Raw genomic sequence first — 19104 nt, forward strand, 5'->3', positions numbered from 1 at the left:
GTGCTATGACAGCCAAAGGATATAGTCAATCGCAGTGGTATCGACAAAAACCTCTCCTGCAATTGTACCCATAACGCTACAACGCACGATTAGTCCATTTTTTTGGCTTAAGATACTTGCGTTTTGTATAAAACCTCTTCCTATCATAATCTAACCAGGAACTGCCGATAAAGAAGGGCAGCCTGTTTACCACATAAGCTGAGCATTTTTTGTAGCTGCTTCTCGGTTGTGGCCAGTCTGATCAAAGCGCAGCCGGAAAGTTGTTAGTACAATCGTCTGAAGGCAATCCAGCAGAAGCAGGGGGTATTAGGATTTACGAGGTTTAAGGCGCCAAGAAGATTTAGGCTATGAGAGGCACCGTAGTGAAGTTCTCCGGATAATTTCGACCTCCTGGGGTTCGTTAAGTGCACTGTCATTGCACTGTACAATGACCACTGACGTCCACCCAAATGTGAGGACCGGACATAGGATCGAATACGCGTTTCTGGCGGCAGCTGCCGAGCAACGTAACCACTATGCCACGCTGTGGCCGGCAGGGGGAGTTAGGGGAATAATTTTAAACCGAGTCTTGCGCGCGCTGCTTCCTCAACATGCTCTGGCACCAACTGCCTCAAATCTGAGCGTTCATTTTCGAGCGATTGCGATCAGCAAGCGCGCTAGTGTAGCTATATGGCTACAAAGGAATGCTGTGAAAATTTCTCGAAATGGTTACAGTGGAAGAAAACGGAAGTGCATATCCTGGTGCTAATACTTCTTTGGAGACTGACCAATGGAGTGGCTCATAACTTTCAAAAACAAAGGGCCGAATATACTTTGTAATGTATGCGTGAACTTTGAGGATTCCGCTACATCAACCACGTGTGAATTCAGAAGCTCCTTGCAATAAAAAAACTCGTAAGAAACTTTAGTGGAACGTTAAAGAAAGCAATTTTTGCATTAATGCAGGAAACATGCCAGATGCCAGCCCCTGGCTGACATACAGGCCAAAACGTTTTCAAGGACCGTGAACGTCCTCGACCTTCATCATCATCATCGTCATCAGTCTGACTACTCCCACTGCAGGGAAAAGGCCTCTCCCATGTGTCTCGAAATAACTCTGTCCTTTGCCACCTGCGGCCACCACGTCCCCGCAAACTTCTTGATCTCATCCGCCCACCTAACTTTCTGCCGCCCCCTGGTACGCCTGCCTTCTCTTGGAATCCACTCCGTTAACCCCTTAGGGACCAGCGCTTATCCTGCCTTCGCATTACATGCACTGCCCAAGCCCTTTCTTCCTCTTCATTTCCACTAGGATGTCATTAACACGCGTTTATCTCCTCACCCGCCCTCCCCTCTTCCTGTTCCTCAACCTTACCGCTGTCATTTTTCTCTCCATAGCTCGCTGCGTTGTCCTTAACTTAAGCTTAAGCCTTTTCGTTATCCTCCACGTTTCTGCCCCGAAGGTGAAAACCGCTAAGGTACAAGTGTTGTGAGTGCGTCGACCGTCGAATCACTCACGATATCATGTACACTCACCGGCCGCACAAACATCTGCAGAGCGTTGAGCAGGAAGGCGGCGCCGAGTCCTCCGAAATTCGCCGCGCTCAGCTCCGCACTGTCCGAATGGTAGAACGGAGAGCGCAGAGCGGCGTGGGAGATCCGCAGCTGGTTTTTGAGGGGCTCGTACAGAAAAGCTTCGAGCGAGTCTCCCTGCCACTGCAGCTGCATCACCTCCCGCTGCACGGAAGTCAGGTTCCAAAACCTGGCGTGGGCGTCCCACCAGTAGTCTGTCAGCGTCAGTCGGCCTGTGCTGCCCGCGGTCCCGTTGCTCGATGGTCGGACTCTCACGCTGCTGGTGCGATTCTGGCACGAGACGCAGAAGTCCCCATAGAGCTGCCATAGGGTCTCGTTGGAGTCATCCACCTCCAGTGGCCAGAGGGCGACCTTGAGAACGTAGGATGGTTTGGTTTTGGTTTACGAAGCAGTAATTAGTTTAAATTTGCTCTGATGGTAAAAAGAGTATGAGCGGGCAGGAAAGTACTGTTCTAGCAGTTTGAAAGAAATTCTTTGATTGGCAACTTGCTTCATGACATGCTGCACGTTCAAAAACCGACAACGGATTGGCGAGAAAATCCTGTTTTTAAGAAAGGTGACATAAATCTAGGAAGAATGCATTGGTTCAAAGATTTATTACTTCAAGAGTGAGGATGCTGTGCTAGGAAATGGGGTTCTCTGCTTAAGCAATGCTAACTGACCTGAAGGACAGCGATGCGAGATTTGCACTTGTTTGCGTGAGGATAATTCACTTAAAGGTGCTCAAAAACTCAGTTTTATAAAGTCTTGTATCTGTAGTACAGAAAACAGCAGTGCAGGCTCAAAAGAAATCGGCGCATACGGCGTTTCAATGAGCCGGTAGAAGATGTTTGTTTCTGAAGTTGCTCGTCAATAGTACATATATGTATGAGACTGATTAAAGAGAAACTTACACACCTAGCTGGCTTTCGATCACGATTCATTGAGCTGTGGAACAGCTTAGACGTTGAAACAGGCATATCAAAATACGACTTAAAGTACAGGTTACTTTCCTTAGAGAACAAAGAGAGAACATCCTCATAGTGAACATAGAGAAGGATGATTGCGATTTAATGACGTAGACGCAGTTTAGGCGGAAATCCGCACTCACTCTTTATTAAATGGAGACAAATGCCTTTTTTTTGTAATTTCTCCTTAAATAAGTTAAACATCCGGTAAGCGGAAAGCTAGTGCGCATGTCAAAACCGGTGATTACCTGTGGACATCGAAAAAATCACCCTCAGCATACCATGGGTATGCTCATAAGGGCAGGCTATCGCTCCGGTACTCATATGATAGGTAAGATATAAGGAAATGGTTTAAGGAAAGAAGGAGGGATCGCTCCCTTGTTATCCATCTTTTGTCTGCTAGAACAGGTGAAAGTGCAAGGGGGGAAAGTTGAATCTGGATGCCTCAGTTACTTGTCTAATGTGAATGACAAAACCGCACACATAATGAGCGTATGCTTGAAGGTGGAAAAAAATCGGTGTAAAATGAAGCAGATCGAGGGCTAATATCCGCGCACTTCTGTAGGAGCAGGGTCCGAACTGTGTAGCTGCCGAGAATCGCTCAGTCTTCTATTTTGTACCAATTTTCTCATCGCCTCGTGCTCAGCTTCTCTGGGATTAAATGCGTGGACAGAAAATCCTTGAACCCGCATCAAGAAGACCGAAAACCTTGTCCCTGGTGCTCTTTAGCCAAGCTGCCCTTTACACTTCAATAAAATCAAATGCATTTCATTACGAAAATGCCAAGACGCTGAGCGCATGACAAAATGTGCAGTTTATGGTCTAGTTATTTTCAAACACTGCCACATATGGATGAACGATGCCTTGAGTTATTATTTTTGTTTCGTGTCTTGTAGTAGCAGTCGCGCTTATGATGAAGTTTATAATAGCGTCCTTTCTGTCTCATAGATGGAAGCGGGTACATATATTAAGTTCACATACATCGAGGTCAAGGATCTTCTTGACAATGGTCGCTTTTGCCTGGTCGTTCAGCCAGGGCACCTTCGCTGCGGCCGCTCTAAGGACGCCCAGCAGACCCCTCAGGAAGGCCTCAACCTCCCACCGGAAGTCGCGCGGAAAGAAAGTGACGGAACTCTCGGAGGCCAGCAGTAGGCCGAACCTCGCAGCCATCGTCTCGTAGCAGTTCACCTTCACCTCCGTTGTAGCGACCTGCGTATGATGACGATCTGAATGGAGGAGCGCTGTATTCTGAAACGCGTACCAATTACAGGGCGAGCTATTGACATTATTGAGGTGGCAGTCCTTTGTGTATTTTTGCCTGTTTCAAATGATTGAGGCTTCAATGAAAAGTTCTTAAAAATTCTGTTTGCAAAGACGTCTGACATACACAGTGCGCCTTTAGTCAGCTAGGCCGCACATGTTCCCGCAAAGTGCCTCACTTTAACTCGTTTTTGGAACGGTGTCTTTTCCAAGAGAAAACGGATGTTTTACACCAAGTAGTATTACAGGGACATCAAGAGAGCCAAACGGTCAGCTTTCCACCGCATAACACTAACTGTTTATTTTTTTTTTACGTTCAAGTAAAGGTGCCCCTGTAGTAAAACGCAGCACACGAGCTGTGGGGAAACCGCTTCGCAGCTCGCTCTAGCAGCAGAAGCGAATACATACACCGAGGGTCCAACGGACGCATCCTGCTGTTTTAGTGCGAAAACACTACTCCAAATCTACCAACCCCGAGCAACGATCTTGTCATCTTGTTGTCTTGTGCTCCGCACTAAACCGAGATTACTCGACTTACTCGGGTAAGCCCGGAGTAGCGTCGCGCAAGCTGCTGCCAATGGGAGGAGAGCGTAGCGCCACCTAGGTGATGTGACCATGTGGCGTCATCGCAACGTGCCCTGGCAGGTGGCAGTTAAAAAAATGACTGGTGACGAGTGGTTGATTGGGAAGAGCATCAAAGCACAATCAATACCGGTGGCTGCTATAGAAACAGCCACCTGCCCATGCAGTGGCGCATCGCTTAACCGCGGCGCCTCAGCGATGGTAATGGCATATGAGGACTCGCCGCGAGATATCAGTGTTATGTAGAGAATGACCATTTCTGCATATATGGGCTTTAACTGGCTAAAGCAGTCACGTCATGCCCTAACGACGGAGATTAGGTGTCCTCTCCGATTAAAGAATGAACACCTGCTTCCGCATGTCTACTTGGTTTAACTCTGCCTTGTCCCCGGCAGACGCGAAGTCATGGTTCTTCGTTAGTGATCGTCAAGGGCGATTTTAAGGCCTCGCTCAGAGGTTAATTAGGCAGACATAAGACTGTAAATTTAAGACAAAAATGACATCACTATATAGTAGTGGCGAAATATATCAGCATGACATAGGCGGAGGACGTGCTGCCAAGCTGGTTGTAAGAAATTACATTTACTGCATGCCAAACGACAGTAGAATGCCTTCTATACGCGATGTGATGACAAATTCTCCTTAAACAAAGAATTCATCGCTAGGAAAAGGACACTAAAAACGCAGCAAGTTGATACTATGTACACAATTGCGCAAACAACGCTTTAAAGTTTAGGCGGCACGCATGCTGGTAATGTCTTTGAATGACAGGTTCGGAGGACTGTGCAAAATAGCTAGTGGACGAAAAAGAGAGCGAGCGACACTTCCGCCTACAAATGTGGGGCGGCGTTCGTCCCTTGATATCATTTCTTTACCACTGCTTTATTGCAGTGGGCTGGTCATGGTACGTCAGTATGCCACAATGCAGCATTCTGGATGGGTGCTAGTGCCCTTGGGTCTCACGGAGAAGTTTTGCTGAGCTGGAAGTCCTGTCTATCGCCTCAGAACCACTTATAGCTGGACGAAAACTAAGCGCAGGATTTTCCGCTAAAATGCTTCTGATCCTCTGTAGCTACCAGGTGTTTGACGTAGGCTTAGCAGCACAAGCTCTCCAGTATTGGTAGCAACTTACGAAAGTGTCATTTGTAACCGCAGTTCATCATAGCCATAGCTTCAACGCGTAGAGTAAAGAGTCAATCACTTCTTTACCAATATCTCCTTGAACCGCAAAATAACCTCACCTTTTTGTTGCCCGCTATGATGGCGTATTCTTGAGGCCAGCCGATCACGATGAGGATCTGCACTAGCCACCATGACAGATGCCTCCTCAACGCATCTGCACTGTAATTAAACAACAGCCGGTCGACTGCCACCAGAACACGCCCGTCCTGCATCGAGACCAATGTCTTCGAGTCCGCAGCCTCCCCGCCGGGTGCGTCTATGATTGGGACCAGCCAGTTGTCGACAGTCGCGTTACGGACCGCGGCGGCGATCTTGATTATGCTGCTAATTACGGTCCGCGGGTAGGACTCCGGCGATCGCATGTCGTTCAGGACGTGCAGGACGTTCTTTTCGGTGGCCAGAAGTTCCTGAATACTTCCTCCTTCGGGAACCGAAGCGCCGAAGCGGTCGTGGAACAGTCGGAGGTACTTCTCTCGGCTGTGGACCGCCTCCAGAGTGAGCACTAGGTCGAACCAGGACGAAGCCTGCGAGGTGGGCTACGAGAAAACCGTGCGACCGGAGCAGTAAATATACAGACAATAAGAAAGCCAAATGAGAGGAAAGAACACACCCGCCTTGCTTTCTGCATACCTTCTTTTATTGCCGCTTGTTTTTTGGCTGTCACATTAATTGCTATGCACCAACTAGCTGAATAACATATCCTGCCATGGATTAAACATCAAGCAAGTCCAGCTTTCTCAGACTTGAGTTTTAATTGCGAGGAATCTGTGGGATATTATTAGATAGAGTTATAAACGCATTTGTAAGAGCGGTCTAACCTTCAGGAGGAGTACCAAAATGTGGCTTTGAGCGTTTCTCGTGCGCTCCCACAAAGTAGTTCGGCATGACATTGAAAACCAATGGGGCATGTTTTACACCATAAATAACAGAAAACTATAATCGCCCCGAAGAGCGATCTGCCGACATATTGATCGGTATGGTGCAGTCTTAGGATATGCGAAAAAGTTCCATTCATAAATGACTTGAAGTGGAAAAAACACGCTTGTCAAAAGTTTCTGGGTACACTAACAGTCTTCGCATACATCCTTTTTTCTTGCAACGAGCTTTAACTAAAGAGCCAGATCGACAACAATGAACAGTTAGATGTAAGGCTTAAGAAGAGAAAGAGGCTGTAAAATTTGCCCAAGACTCATTGGCAGCTGTGTCCTGCGACAAGTTCAAGCCCCTTATTTGTATGCTGCCGGAATGGTAGCTCGGGGCAAATAGAGATAGGTGAGCCTCAAGAAAGACATCGAAAACTAATGACGGCAGCACTCGGCGGGAAAGTTTTCAACTTCGTAGTGTCCGGATTTCACAGGGAAGTCATTTTCCTCAATGTTGAGAGGTCTCTGCAAGCTGGCGAGGTGCTTTCGTTTATGCGAAAACGTTCGATATTGATGAATGCTACTTGTACCGGCAATTATTCTTGAGATGAACATTCTTTAAGCAGACCTGGTATGATTTATTAATATATTTTGATTGTAATCTAATCTTTTATATTTGGCAGTTTATGATTCGCCAAAATGACTCCGCGTCTTTGCCTATACGCTTATGGCAAGGGTTTAGGACAAAGGATGGGGTGTGCGACGTCGCCTGCACCTACGACAAAAGGCCGCAACAAAAAAATGATCAGAATGAAAATGGAATCACTATCTTACACAGGCCCAGGAAGTTCTTTCTGATGGATACATATTAAATCGATCATCCAGCAAAAAGGCGCAACTGAGCGTTCTCAAAACAGCTTTCTTACGTTCTGAAATGCAGTGTATCTGGGCCGGAGACCGCATATTTCATGATGTTAGGAATAATAAAAGTGAAGGTACCACTGTCTCTAACCTTAGCGTAGCACTTCGATAGAAAACAGAAGAAATATCATGGAAGAATGGCATTAGGCCGCAATATTACGATTTCGAGTGAACAATTTCGAGCGAAACGAAGTAACAGGTTGCGTCCTGTACCTAGCGTGACCAAAAGATCAATAAATGTTGATAAATGACTCAGAAATCAATGCCGCTCATATTGGCCTGCTTGCCTGAATGAACAAGGCTGGCAGTCCGTTCCGGTTGACCGTGTGCATGTAGGCTCGAAACCAGGTGTCGATGCCCCACTTCAGACTCAGGGTCAGAACCGCCTCAAGCGGGTGCACCTCAGCCACTTCCGAGGATCCAAACGGCCACGGCAGGGGCATCAACTCGAACAGCTCTCGGAAGCTGTCCACGGAGGGCTGTGCTTCGTCGCTGCCCGTGCACTCCCGCAAAAAGTCGCTCACGACCCTGCGGAACATGTCACGTCAGTGCACGTCACACGCGTTGCTTAGAAAATAAAACTTGGACAACGCTAAACCAATCCTTAAGAGTGCAAAGTTATTAGGCAAGTGGTCGTTCTCTTTCATAGATTCCGAGATCGCGGGTAGTCCTTATACCACTACTGGCGTGGTGCAGCGCTTAAATGATACACCGATGCGTCGGCAAGTGGCTGTTTCAAATACAGCCATTGATGGTGCATGCTTGGGAGACCCAGGTTGTCTACACTGAGCTTCCTCTATGGCTTAGTTGTGCAGAGATAGTTCTTCGATGAGCTCTCTGTCTCTCGACGAATGCGCTGAGGTGCAGACAGTGCAAAGGTGTGCAGGTGGCAGTTGCATTGAATTTAAAAAAAATAATTTATGGCCACCTGCGCTTTTTATTGCGAAAGCAATACTGCTTGCACTTTTCTGCCATCGATGGTCGTGGCGCCTCCTTACACAGCTGCGCGTCATGTGACCATGTGACGTCACGACAGACCGAGAGACAGGGCCCCAGCTCGCGCCATCGATGGCGGAGGTACAGCCTTACACGCCAGCTGCGCCTCTCCACCACGTGACCGCGTGACGTCACGACAGACCGAGAGCTGGGGCCCCAGCTCGCGCCATCGATGGTGGAGGTACAGCATTACACGCCGGCTGCGCCGCTGCCGAGAGAGGGCGCTCGCTAGAGCGGGATAAAACGGGGGGGGGGGGGGGCGCAGCTGCGCTTCTCTCAGTGCGCTATGTCGGATGATGTGTACGAGGCGAGGCTGGAACGATCTGCTGCAGCCAAGCGACGGCGCAGCGCCGAAGAAACAGACGAAGAACGGGAAGAACGGCCAGCTAAACAACGTGCGTATGCAGCGGCCTGGCGAGCACGCCGGTCAACATCGCTTGATGCGGGTGCATATACAAGTGCAGGGCCAAGTTTAATGAGTGGTGTTAACGGTAGCGAAACTATGGAGATAGCCAGTTTGGAGACAAGTTTCATGGACGCTCTTAATGCCGAAGATACTTCAGTTGGTGAAGAATCTATGAATAGTATGGAACGACACAATTTCAACATACCAGTTGTATAAACAGAGCTCTAGCTCGTGCCGTAGGCGCAGAGCGGCGGTAGACACGGCGGATGCGGGCTGAAGAAACGGATGAAGTTGCTTTCGCAATTTCCGGGCTTAACCAAGCTGAGCCTATGCCAATGTTTTTTTTTATATATTTCTGAGGCGAATATTTAAACACCGCCCAGTTTAGCCTATGCTCACATGTCCGCAGAAAAAAAGGGAATCTCGTAAGTTCGCACAATGTACGCGAACCCGCAAAAAAAGGGAATCTCGTAGACACTATTCCCTTCCGTTTTTTTGTGCGGAGATACGTATGCTTGTTCCCGCCCATAAAACATAACGCTCGAGGATGGCTGTTGCCCTCGCCGGATTTCCATTTCGTTTGCTATATATAGCTTAGTTTGCCAATAGCTGCTAATAAACACCGCTTTATGTGTGTACAGAAGTTCATAAAATGCCATAAATGAACAAAGCTTTTCACATAGGCGCCCATAGGCCGTTTTTGTATTGGATGTCAGCTTCGCATTGATTTTGCGGGCGATGTTCGAGTGAGAGCGCCAACAGCTGTCCTCCCCATGAAAGCACTCACCTGGACGCCGCAAACTCGGTCTTGCCATCGAGGAACAGGTGAACTATGTCCAGCTGGTAATCCTTGATGAGGTGCGCGATAACAGTCCGCGAACCTGGCCATCCGCCTTCGCCGCGCCGGAGCCCCTTGGAGCACACGAAGGCATCCAGGTCGACGCACGGGTCGGGGCTGTAGTTGAGCGCGCCCTTGAAGACTTCAGAAAGTTCCACGCACGCGGCCGATCTGCACACACCCCGCTCCGAGTATCTGGGACGTACGGCGATCCAGAAAATTAGCGTCAGTGCCACCATGACCAGGACGGCGATGCACACCGCCGTCAAGACGCGGATCTTCAGCTTGTGCAGCGCGACCGATGTGTGGCTGGCCGCCTGCATTCGCATGGCCGAATCTGTTCTCAACGAGGTCGCCTGCAGCAAACAGACAAGATTTGGTTAATTGTTTAATGTCCCAAAGCAACTCAGACTATGAGGGACGCCGTAGTGAAGGGTCCCGGAAATTTCGACCACCTGAGGTTCTTTAACGTGCACTGGCATCGTACAGCCCATGGGCCTCTTCAATTTCGCCTTCATCGAAATTGGGCCGTTGCGGCCGGGATCGAACCCGCGTCTTTTGGGTCAGCAGCCGAACGCCATATCCACTGAGCCACCATGGCGGGGTCCAACGCAGAAGAACAACAGCACATTGTTTAATAGCTGTAACTATCAGACACCTCATGCCTATATTCTTTGTAACGTAGCTTCTGGTCTTGGCCTATCTGGAACGCTTATTTTAGCTCACTGGCTGAAACATGGTAACTAGCGCTAAAACACAAGGGTCAACAAAAGAAAAGATGGCGACGGGACACACGCTTGAGATCAACTTATTGCGTGATTTCTAGCGTGTGTTCCGTCTGTATCTTTTCTTTTCGTTGTCCCTTGAGTTTTATTGATATTCACGTGTTTCAGCCAGTGAATCAAAAGCACCGACTAGCCAAACGTTATTCTTAAGTCATTCTTACTTTACATATTTAACCGAAATCATTCTCTGTGTCAATGCTGTCGCTGGAGTCGAGAAACAGTTCTGAACGAATGGCGATATAAACGCTTCCTGGTTATGGAAATGACTTTTTTGAATCGGAGCGCTTCCATTATTATATCAAGATATTGTCACGGGTCGTTCAAACGACGCGGGTCGTGGGGACACTGGAGACCACAGGAGAGCAGGCAGGCGCCAGGTACAGTCCAAGCGGTCGCGGCCGGGCTCACGAGCGATTTTCCACCGAGCCTCTTCCTCTTTACCGGCGATCGGCTCCCCGCTCGTTGAAGATGACGTTAAGTGGAAAATAACACACATGACATTGCTCTCCTCCCGAAAGGCGCATCGTCCCGATGCGCAGAGAAGCAAAATTAGCGCTGAAAAACGCGTAAGGCGCGAAGAGTTAGGCCACGTGCTCCGAGCGGTCACAGTACGGTTTGAGGCGTGCGACGTGAACAACCTCGGAGGCAGGCGGGCGGCGGGACGCACGCGTTACTATCGGCAACACTTCGTAATTTAACTCGCCTATACGGCGAATCACTTCGTACGGGCCAAAGTATCTTTTGAGCAGCTTTTCGCTAAGGCCACGGCGTCGAATTGGAGTCCACACCCACACGCGATCACCAGGATTGAATTGAAGATCCCGATGGCCTTGGTTGTATTGCCGAGCATCGACTTGCTGGCGGGCTTGGATGCGGAGGCGGGCCAGCTGTCGGGCTTCTTCCGCATGTTGGGCGACGAGTTGAGCATCGGCGTGAGTGTAGACGTCAGGCTGGTGGGGCAGCATAGCGTCGAGCATGGTAGTGACTTCCCTGCCGTGCACCAGGCGAAATGGTGAAAATCCGGTAGTTTCTTGAACTGCGGTGTTATACGCAAAAGTGACGTAAGGTAACACTTCGTCCCAGGTTCGGTGCTCGATGTCTACATACATTGAGAGCATGTCAGCCAAGGTCTTGTTAAGGCGCTCGGTCAGCCCGTTTGTTTGCGGGTGGTATGCGGCAGTTTTGCGGTGAGCGGTATGGCTTAAGCTCAGTATCTGGGAAAGAAGTTCGGACACAAACGCGGCACCACGATCAGTGATAAGGACCTCTGGGGCACCGTGCCGAAGAACAACGGACTCGACGAAAAACTTTGCCACATCCGAAGCCGTTGATGACGGCAGAGCACGTGATTCGGCATACCTCGTAAGGTAGTCCGTCGCAACTGCGATCCAGCGGTTCCCCGATCGCGACTGAGGAAAAGGTCCGAGTAGGTCCATACCAATTTGCTGGAACGGACTGAGCGGTGGCGTGATGGGGTGAAGGAGTCCCGCAGGCTTCATGGGTGGGGTCTTGCGCCGTTGACACTCGCGGCAGGTTCTTGTGTAATGGCGAACTGTCTTGTCAAGTTGTGGCCAATAATACTTCGACCGTATTCGCGCGAGCGTTCGACTGAACCCCAAATGTCCTGAGGAGGGGTCATCATGACACGCTTCCATAATTTCGTCGCGTAGATTAGTGGGCACAACCAAAAGCCATGACCTCGGGCTCTCGGCAAAGTTCTTCTTATAAAGAATGTTGTCTCGGAGGCATAAATGAGGCAGTACGCGCACAAAAGGACGTGGAACTACGCCTCCTTGACCCTCCAAATGTGAGATCACGGCGCGAAGGTCGGGGTCGAGTCGCTGCCGCGCAGCCATATCTACAGGACCTAGAGTACCTAGGAAGATGTCAAAGTCGTCCGTATCAGTAGGCGCAGATTCGACGGGAGCGCGGGACAGGCAGTCAGCATCAGTGTGTCGGCGACCAGATTTGTAGACGATCGTAACGTCGAATTCTTGCAGTCTGAGAGCCCACCGCGCAAGTCGGCCTGCAGGGTCCCTTAGATTGGTCAACCAACACAGGGAGTGATGGTCTGTGACCACCTGGAATGGGCGTCCGTACAGATAGGGTCGGAACTTTGTGATCGCCCAAATTACTGCGAGGCATTCTTTTTCGGTTGTCGAGTAATTGATTTCTGCCTTCGATAAAACACGACTGGCGTATGCGATGACACGCTCGGCGCCATTCTGATGCTGGATCAAGACGGCCCCGAGACCCGTGTTACTAGCGTCAGTGTGGACCTCAGTCGCGGCGTCCTGATCAAAATGGCCTAGTACAGGGGAAGCCTGCAGGCGCCGTTTCAGATGGTCAAATGCAATCTGCTCTTCATCAGACCACTGGAAGTGGACGGACTCTTTCGTGAGGCGAGTAAGCGGCGCGGCGATATCTGAAAAGTTGGGAACAAAGCGTCTGTAGTAAGCGCAGAGGCCCAGGAATCGCCGCACGGCGTTCTTGTCTGACGGCGTCGGGAAGGAAGCGACGGCCACTGTTTTATCTGGATCAGGACGGACGCCCTCGTGACTGACGACGTGACCGAGAAACTTCAGTTCGTCAAAGCCAAACTGGCACTTCGTAGGCTTCAGGGTGAGGCCGGCGTTTCTGATAGCTTGAAGGACGGCTTTTAGGCGAACCAGATGTTCATGAAACGTGCTTGAAAAAATTACGACGTCATCAAGGTAGACAAGGCATGTTTGCCATTTGAGGCCGGTGAGCACGGTGTCCATAACGCGCTGGAAGGTCGCTGGAGCTGTACAGAGTCCGAAGGGCATCACCTTGAACTCATAAAGTCCATCTGGAGTGACGAAAGCAGTTTTCTCTCTGTCGCGCTCATCCACTTCTATTTGCCAATACCCGCTCTTAAGGTCGATGGACGAAAAGTAACGGGCATGGCGCAGGCGATCAAGAGCGTCATCGATGCGTGGAAGTGGATATACGTCCTTCTTCGTGACTCTGTTGAGGCGCCGGTAGTCAACACAGAAGCGAAGGGTGCCGTCTTTTTTCTTCACTAGCACCACCGGAGCAGCCCACGGGCTGTGAGATGGTTGGATAATGTCATCAGCCAACATTTCGCGCACTTGATGTTGTATGGTTTCACGTTCTTTCAACGAAACTCGGTAAGGTGACTGACGAACAGGATGGACAGCGTCGTCGGTAATTATTCTGTGCTTGGCTATTGGCGTCTGGCGAACCCCAGGTGACGTAGAAAAGCAGTCGTGGAACTCACCCAGCAGAGCGACGAGCTCGTCTCTCTCCTGAGCTGAGAGCTGCGGTGCAATGCTGACACCTAAAGGCGGCACCGAGTGTTGGGGAGAGGGCGGACAGGAAGGAGCCGCAGACAGGGTCGCAGCGTCGACAGGGGCGCTGAGGCGCTCGATAAGGCCGATTACTGTGCCCTTGGTGAGGTGCTGCGGAGCGCTGCGAAAGTTCGTGACGAGGACTTGGGTGCAACCAGAGTGAAGACGCGTGACACCTCTAGCAACACCAACACCCCTGTCAAGAAGCAGCTGCACACTACCCTCAAGAAGAACTTCGCCAGAGGCAACCGGTGCGGACTCGACCAGCAGAAACACGCTCGAGTCAGGCGGCAAAGTCACGTGGTCCGCTAAGATGCGCGCCTCGGAGAACGTCGGCTCGGAGCTCGGCGGGTCAAGGCAAGGTCGTTGAAGGGTGAGGCGGCAGTCAGCGAGGTCGATAACAGCGCCGAACTCGGTCAGAAAATCCATACCGAGAATAATATCTCTCGAGCAGCGCTGCAAGACGACGAAGGTAACGGGGCACGTGAGACCGTTAATCTCAACGCGAGAAGTGCAGCGGCCTACCGGGGTGACGAGGTGGCCTCCGGCGGTTCGGATTTGTGGGCCATCCCACTGCGTTAGTACCTTGCGAAGGCGGCGGGTCAGCTCCCCACTCACAACGGAGTAGTCGGCGCCGGTGTCGACGAGGGCGGTCGTGGCGTGGCCGTCGATAAGGACGTCAAGATTATTGTACACTGGGCGATCAGAGGCGGCTATAGGATCGGCGGAAAGATCGTCGGTCGGTGAGGGTGAGCGGGACGTCGTACGTGGAGGCTCTTTTACAGATTCTCGGTCGGCAACGCCACCTCCAGGCGTCGCCGGGCTTAGTTTTCCCGATGAGGAGAAAGGCTTCCGCGACGGTCGCGCAGAGGGGAATCGAAGCGGCGAAGCGGCGGCGAGCGAAACGCACGACGAGAAGGCCGCTCAGGTGGCGGGGAATGGCGCAGAAATTCCTCAATTTCCCGAGGCTGTTCGCCGTACCGGGGGCGGGGCGCATCTCGTCGGAATCCGCGAAGACCGAGCTCCCGATAAGGGCAGCGGCGATAGACGTGACCGGCTTCCCCGCAGTGGAAGCATAGCGGACGGTCATTGGGGGTCCTCCACGCGTCGGCCTTGCTTGGTCCACGCTGTGGGAGACGAGTGGATGACATAGGCGCAGGAGGTGACAATGGCTGCAGAGGGGGGGACGGGTGGTCGAGCGGTGGCGGCGACGAGCGACGGACGACGGAGGCGTACGTCACGGCGGGCTGTGCCGGAGGAGGGGTGACGGTGCAGCGAGGAGAAAGTGCACGTTGCACTTCTTCTCGGACGACCTCCGTGAAGGGGGACGAAGAGGAGGAAGCGGTGGGTGGCAGACACTTCTGGAGTTCCTCCCTAACAACTGCGCGGATGACCTCGCGTAGGTTCATGGCGTCGACGGGTAAGCCACCCGGGTGGTCAGCGCAAAGACTGGAAGCGGTAGAAACTCCAGCAAGCCGACGATAATGATCTGCTCTGGCTGCCAGGGCGCGCTCGATGTTAGTCGCCTCGGATATAAAGCCGGCCACGGTTGTGGGAGGGTCCCGAATGAGACCGCCGAAAATGTCTGACTTCACTCCTCGCATAAGAATGCGCACCTTCTTATCCTCCGTGGCGCGGGGATCGGCTCGGGCACTAAGGCGCAACACGTCTTCGACGAAGCTTGTGACGGTTTCATCGGGTCCCTGGAACCTGGTTTGCAGGAGGTCCTCTGCGCGTTGGCGGCGATGCTGGTTAGCAAAAGTGAGTCGCAGTTGTGCCTTGCAAGTATCCCACGACGTAAGGGTGTGCTCGTGGTTCTCAAACCAGTGACGGGCAGTGCCCTCAAGGCAAAAGTACAAGTTTTGCAGGCAATGGTCCGCAGACCAGCCGTTGTAGCGGGCCACGCGTTCATAGTGCTGAAGCCAATCGTCGATGTCTTCGGAGGCTTCACCACGGAACGGGAGAGCTGAACGAGGAGCGACAGGGACGTAAACCACGGCAGGCACGGGCGAAGAATCCGTCTGCTGGCCTTGGCTCACGGTAGACCGAGCCATGTGCACTGCCGGAACGGACCTTGTTGTAAGGTGCGGCAAGAGGCCGAATTCGGGGCCGAGTCCTTGAATTCGCCTGCTGGCACGTATCTCGGCCTCCTCAGCGGAGGGGCGGCGGCCCGGGCTGGGAATGGGACTCTGCGAAGCGGGAGGTAGGGGATGGCGTCGCATAAGACAGCGCCTCCACCAGAATGTCACGGGTCGTTCAAACGACGCGGGTCGTGGGGACACTGGAGACCACAGGAGAGCAGGCAGGCGCCAGGTACAGTCCAAGCGGTCGCGGCCGGGCTCACGAGCGATTTTCCACCGAGCCTCTTCCTCTTTACCGGCGATCGGCTCCCCGCTCGTTGAAGATGACGTTAAGTGGAAAATAACACACATGACAATATTATTAGGTGAATGCAACGTAGTATGAGATGGTAAACAGGGCAGAACGTTAATTTCTAAACGTAATTGTTCTGACGCACAATAAATATTGTGAAATTTACGAAGGTGCCACGGAGATAAATGAAGTGTGTTAAGGTCTCTGACCTGCGCATACGTTCTCTAAAGTACACCTTGGCAAACGAACATTTTCAACGAAAATTGCAGATTCCGCAATCGACATTTCTCAGAATACCAGGCTCAAACTCCGCTAACAATAACAGAGCTAAGGAAATTTCAGGTGGCGGTAGTGTTTGGCAAAGGAAAAGAGCAAACCCTGTGCCTAACGAACGAAAACTATATATACCTAACAATCATATTTAAGATAACGTTTACTTGCAAATAAATTCGTTACCACGGCTAAAAAGCAAAGAACAGTCTTTGTTCGAAACTTCGTATTTCGGAAAGAATTCGCCATGCCCGTATAAGGTGACATCACTGAGGTGCTATAATCATGCTGTGAGATCTGAACGGCTTTCATTGCTTTCATGCGGTGTCCTTGCAGATTGCTTTTGTAGTTTTATCTTCCGAATAACAACAGAGGTAAGGCGGAAAGCAGAAAAAAGATTTTGACTCCTACCTTCCTCCCTGCCCTTACGGCGTGGTTCAGGTGTCCACCGAGATATCTGAGACAGATACTGCGCCATTTCCTTTCCCCAAAAACCAATTTACATAAACCAATTTAACAATATAACCTCCAAAGGAAACAAGCTAGAGCATGCTTCCGCATATTCCTTCTAGATTATCAAAAGCTGGAATAAAGTGCAGCAAAACGTATTGAAATGCAGGATTCCGTTGGTGTCTTCGCGAAAGACTTTGGGTTTCACACACTTTGTAAAAACGTACGATGAGTGCACCTTGAGGGGACGCGTGTAACAACAAGGTCACGGTGCTGTCTCCGTAAGGCTGTTTCTGTGTGCACTGTCTTTTTTTTTTGTGGCACACAGCATCCACTAGAAAGAGTACAGATTTCAGATGCTTGCACTTTATGATTCAGGGGCAGTGGAGCGGCATGCTTCATAAACATCTGAGAGTCTGCTGATACCGTAATTATTATATTTCCATAATCAGCATCATCGTCATAAGCCTGACTAAGCCCACTGCAAGGCAAATGCCTCTCCCGTGACTTTCCAATTAACCCTGTCCTGTTCCAGCTGCGGTCATCGTATCCACGCAAACTTCTTAATCTCATCCGCCCACCTAACTTTCTGCCGCCCCCTGCTACGCCTGCCTTCTCTTGGAATCTACTCCGTTACCACTAAGGACCAGCGGTTATCCTGCCTTCGAATTACATGCCCTGCCCAAGCCCATTTCTTTCTCTTGATTTCGACTAGGATGTCGTTAACTCCCCTTTGTTCCCTCACCCACTCTACCCGCTTCCGATCTCTTAATGTTACACCTATTATATTTCTTTCCAAAGCTCGCTGCGTTGTCCTTAACTTAAGCAGAACCCTCTTTGTTAGCCTCTACGCTTTTGCCTCATATGTGAGTACCGGTAAGATACAGCTGCTGTATACTTTCCTCCTGTCGGATTCTGGTAAACTGGCATTCATGATCTGAGAGAACTTGCCATACGCGCTCCACCCATTTCCATAAGCGAGGGGGTAAATAGCTGCCATTAATAACGCCAACCGTGTCCCCCACCGATGTTTATTGAATGCAGCGTTTGGCACAACTTAAGTCGAACTATAACAAAATGGTGCTGCTGTGAGATTAAGGGCCAGGGCTCAAAGATTAAGGACCCCTGGTGAGTAACACTCGGGCTCTCTGTTGTCAATGAACATCACCACTGATTCAGATCACATATGAAGTTTGATGGGAGTCACCTTCCCGTTTTATAATATTTTGTGCGTATGCTTCTTCCCGTGAGCCTTTTTTCGATAACGAAGCGCAAATGAGTGGAATACTTGATAACGACACTTTATGAATTGCTTTGCACAATCGACACAGATATTACAAAGCCGTGGTGCACATTTCGATTAAAACTATATTCTTAGTTCCGTCGCTTCTAAAAGTTTTACTCTAAAATAATACCCATCACTAGGCGGGAAGACCACCTGTAGCTCAATAAAAGCTACCATAGCGCTGATTAGGAATGGGACAGTAGACGTCGATGCAGGAGCCACTGTCTCATAATGAGTTCACCTATTGGGCTTTCGCTGTAATTCGCACTGATATAAAGCAATTTCGCATCAGGCTATTTTTATAAGCAGTATTATCCACACTGGAAGACTTCAGCGAACAAAGTTTGGATGCGTTAAACATCGGATCCCTACCTTGAGTGCATATCTTATACCCGTTCGTGGTTCTTCGTTAGAAGAAAAGAGTTGAGATGGCACGAACTCTTACTGGTTTTCTAAGCTCAACGTACTGCAAAAGTATATGCTCGAATTACGCTTGAAGTGGCGGCACTCGACTCCACTATCTCCGTAATCTGTCATGCGCAAACTGGTTAGCTCTAATATGCCTGTAGGTAATCAGCGCACTTGAGCTTTTTTTTGTTCCACTCAGGGGTAAATTTATCGCGCGTACAAACTATTCCTCTAAAGAAGTCCGCAAATACGCAGCAATTTGGAAAGACTCATCAAGAACAAATTTTGGAGGGTGATTCTGCTTACCAGGTCTCTGAGCGCCGATATTGACTGCGCAAAACGCGCATCTGTATTAGAGCGGCGTCGAAGGCTTCGAAGGCTTCTTGTCGTCTTTGCGCTGCAAGTAGCGGGGCTAGGAGCGGCGGGTGCGACATTTCCGGTTTGAACGAGCATTTTAGCTTGTGGTGATACAACTTTCACTATAGAGACCGATTTCGTCCCTGCGATTTTCTCCGCTTTTTCTTCAATTCTTCCTCCTATTTCGTTGTCAGACCTCGCTACTCTGAGTCCGGTTTTGACATCCGTTTCCACATTTCCCTTGTTGCTCGACTCTTCGACTCTGGCCGCTTGTTCC

The 19104-nt window shown here is 50.4% G+C and overlaps 2 protein-coding genes across 2 annotated transcripts; both read right to left on the reverse strand.

Annotated features, from left to right (window-relative positions):
• Positions 1 to 186: 186 nt before the first annotated feature.
• LOC149366907 (uncharacterized) lies at positions 187 to 19103 on the reverse strand. The gene is made up of 7 exons (XM_089572168.1): positions 18777 to 19103; positions 9517 to 9923; positions 7615 to 7855; positions 5603 to 6079; positions 3501 to 3728; positions 1516 to 1923; positions 187 to 276 (listed from the first exon to the last, which is right to left on the reverse strand). Exons 1-7 carry the CDS (start codon positions 18921 to 18923, stop codon positions 187 to 189), a joined length of 1998 nt encoding a protein of 665 aa, XP_089428294.1. The 5' UTR covers positions 18924 to 19103.
• Positions 14509 to 16114, reverse strand: LOC149366908 (uncharacterized). The gene has a single exon (XM_089569817.1). The coding sequence runs from the start codon at positions 15904 to 15906 to the stop codon at positions 14509 to 14511; it is 1398 nt and encodes a 465-aa protein (XP_089425943.1). The 5' UTR covers positions 15907 to 16114.
• Position 19104: the final 1 nt, after the last annotated feature.

This window comes from Amblyomma mixtum, chromosome 1 (assembly GCF_055824585.1).
Source record: "Amblyomma mixtum isolate Tamu chromosome 1, ASM5582458v1, whole genome shotgun sequence".
Classification (NCBI taxonomy): domain Eukaryota; kingdom Metazoa; phylum Arthropoda; class Arachnida; order Ixodida; family Ixodidae; genus Amblyomma; species Amblyomma mixtum.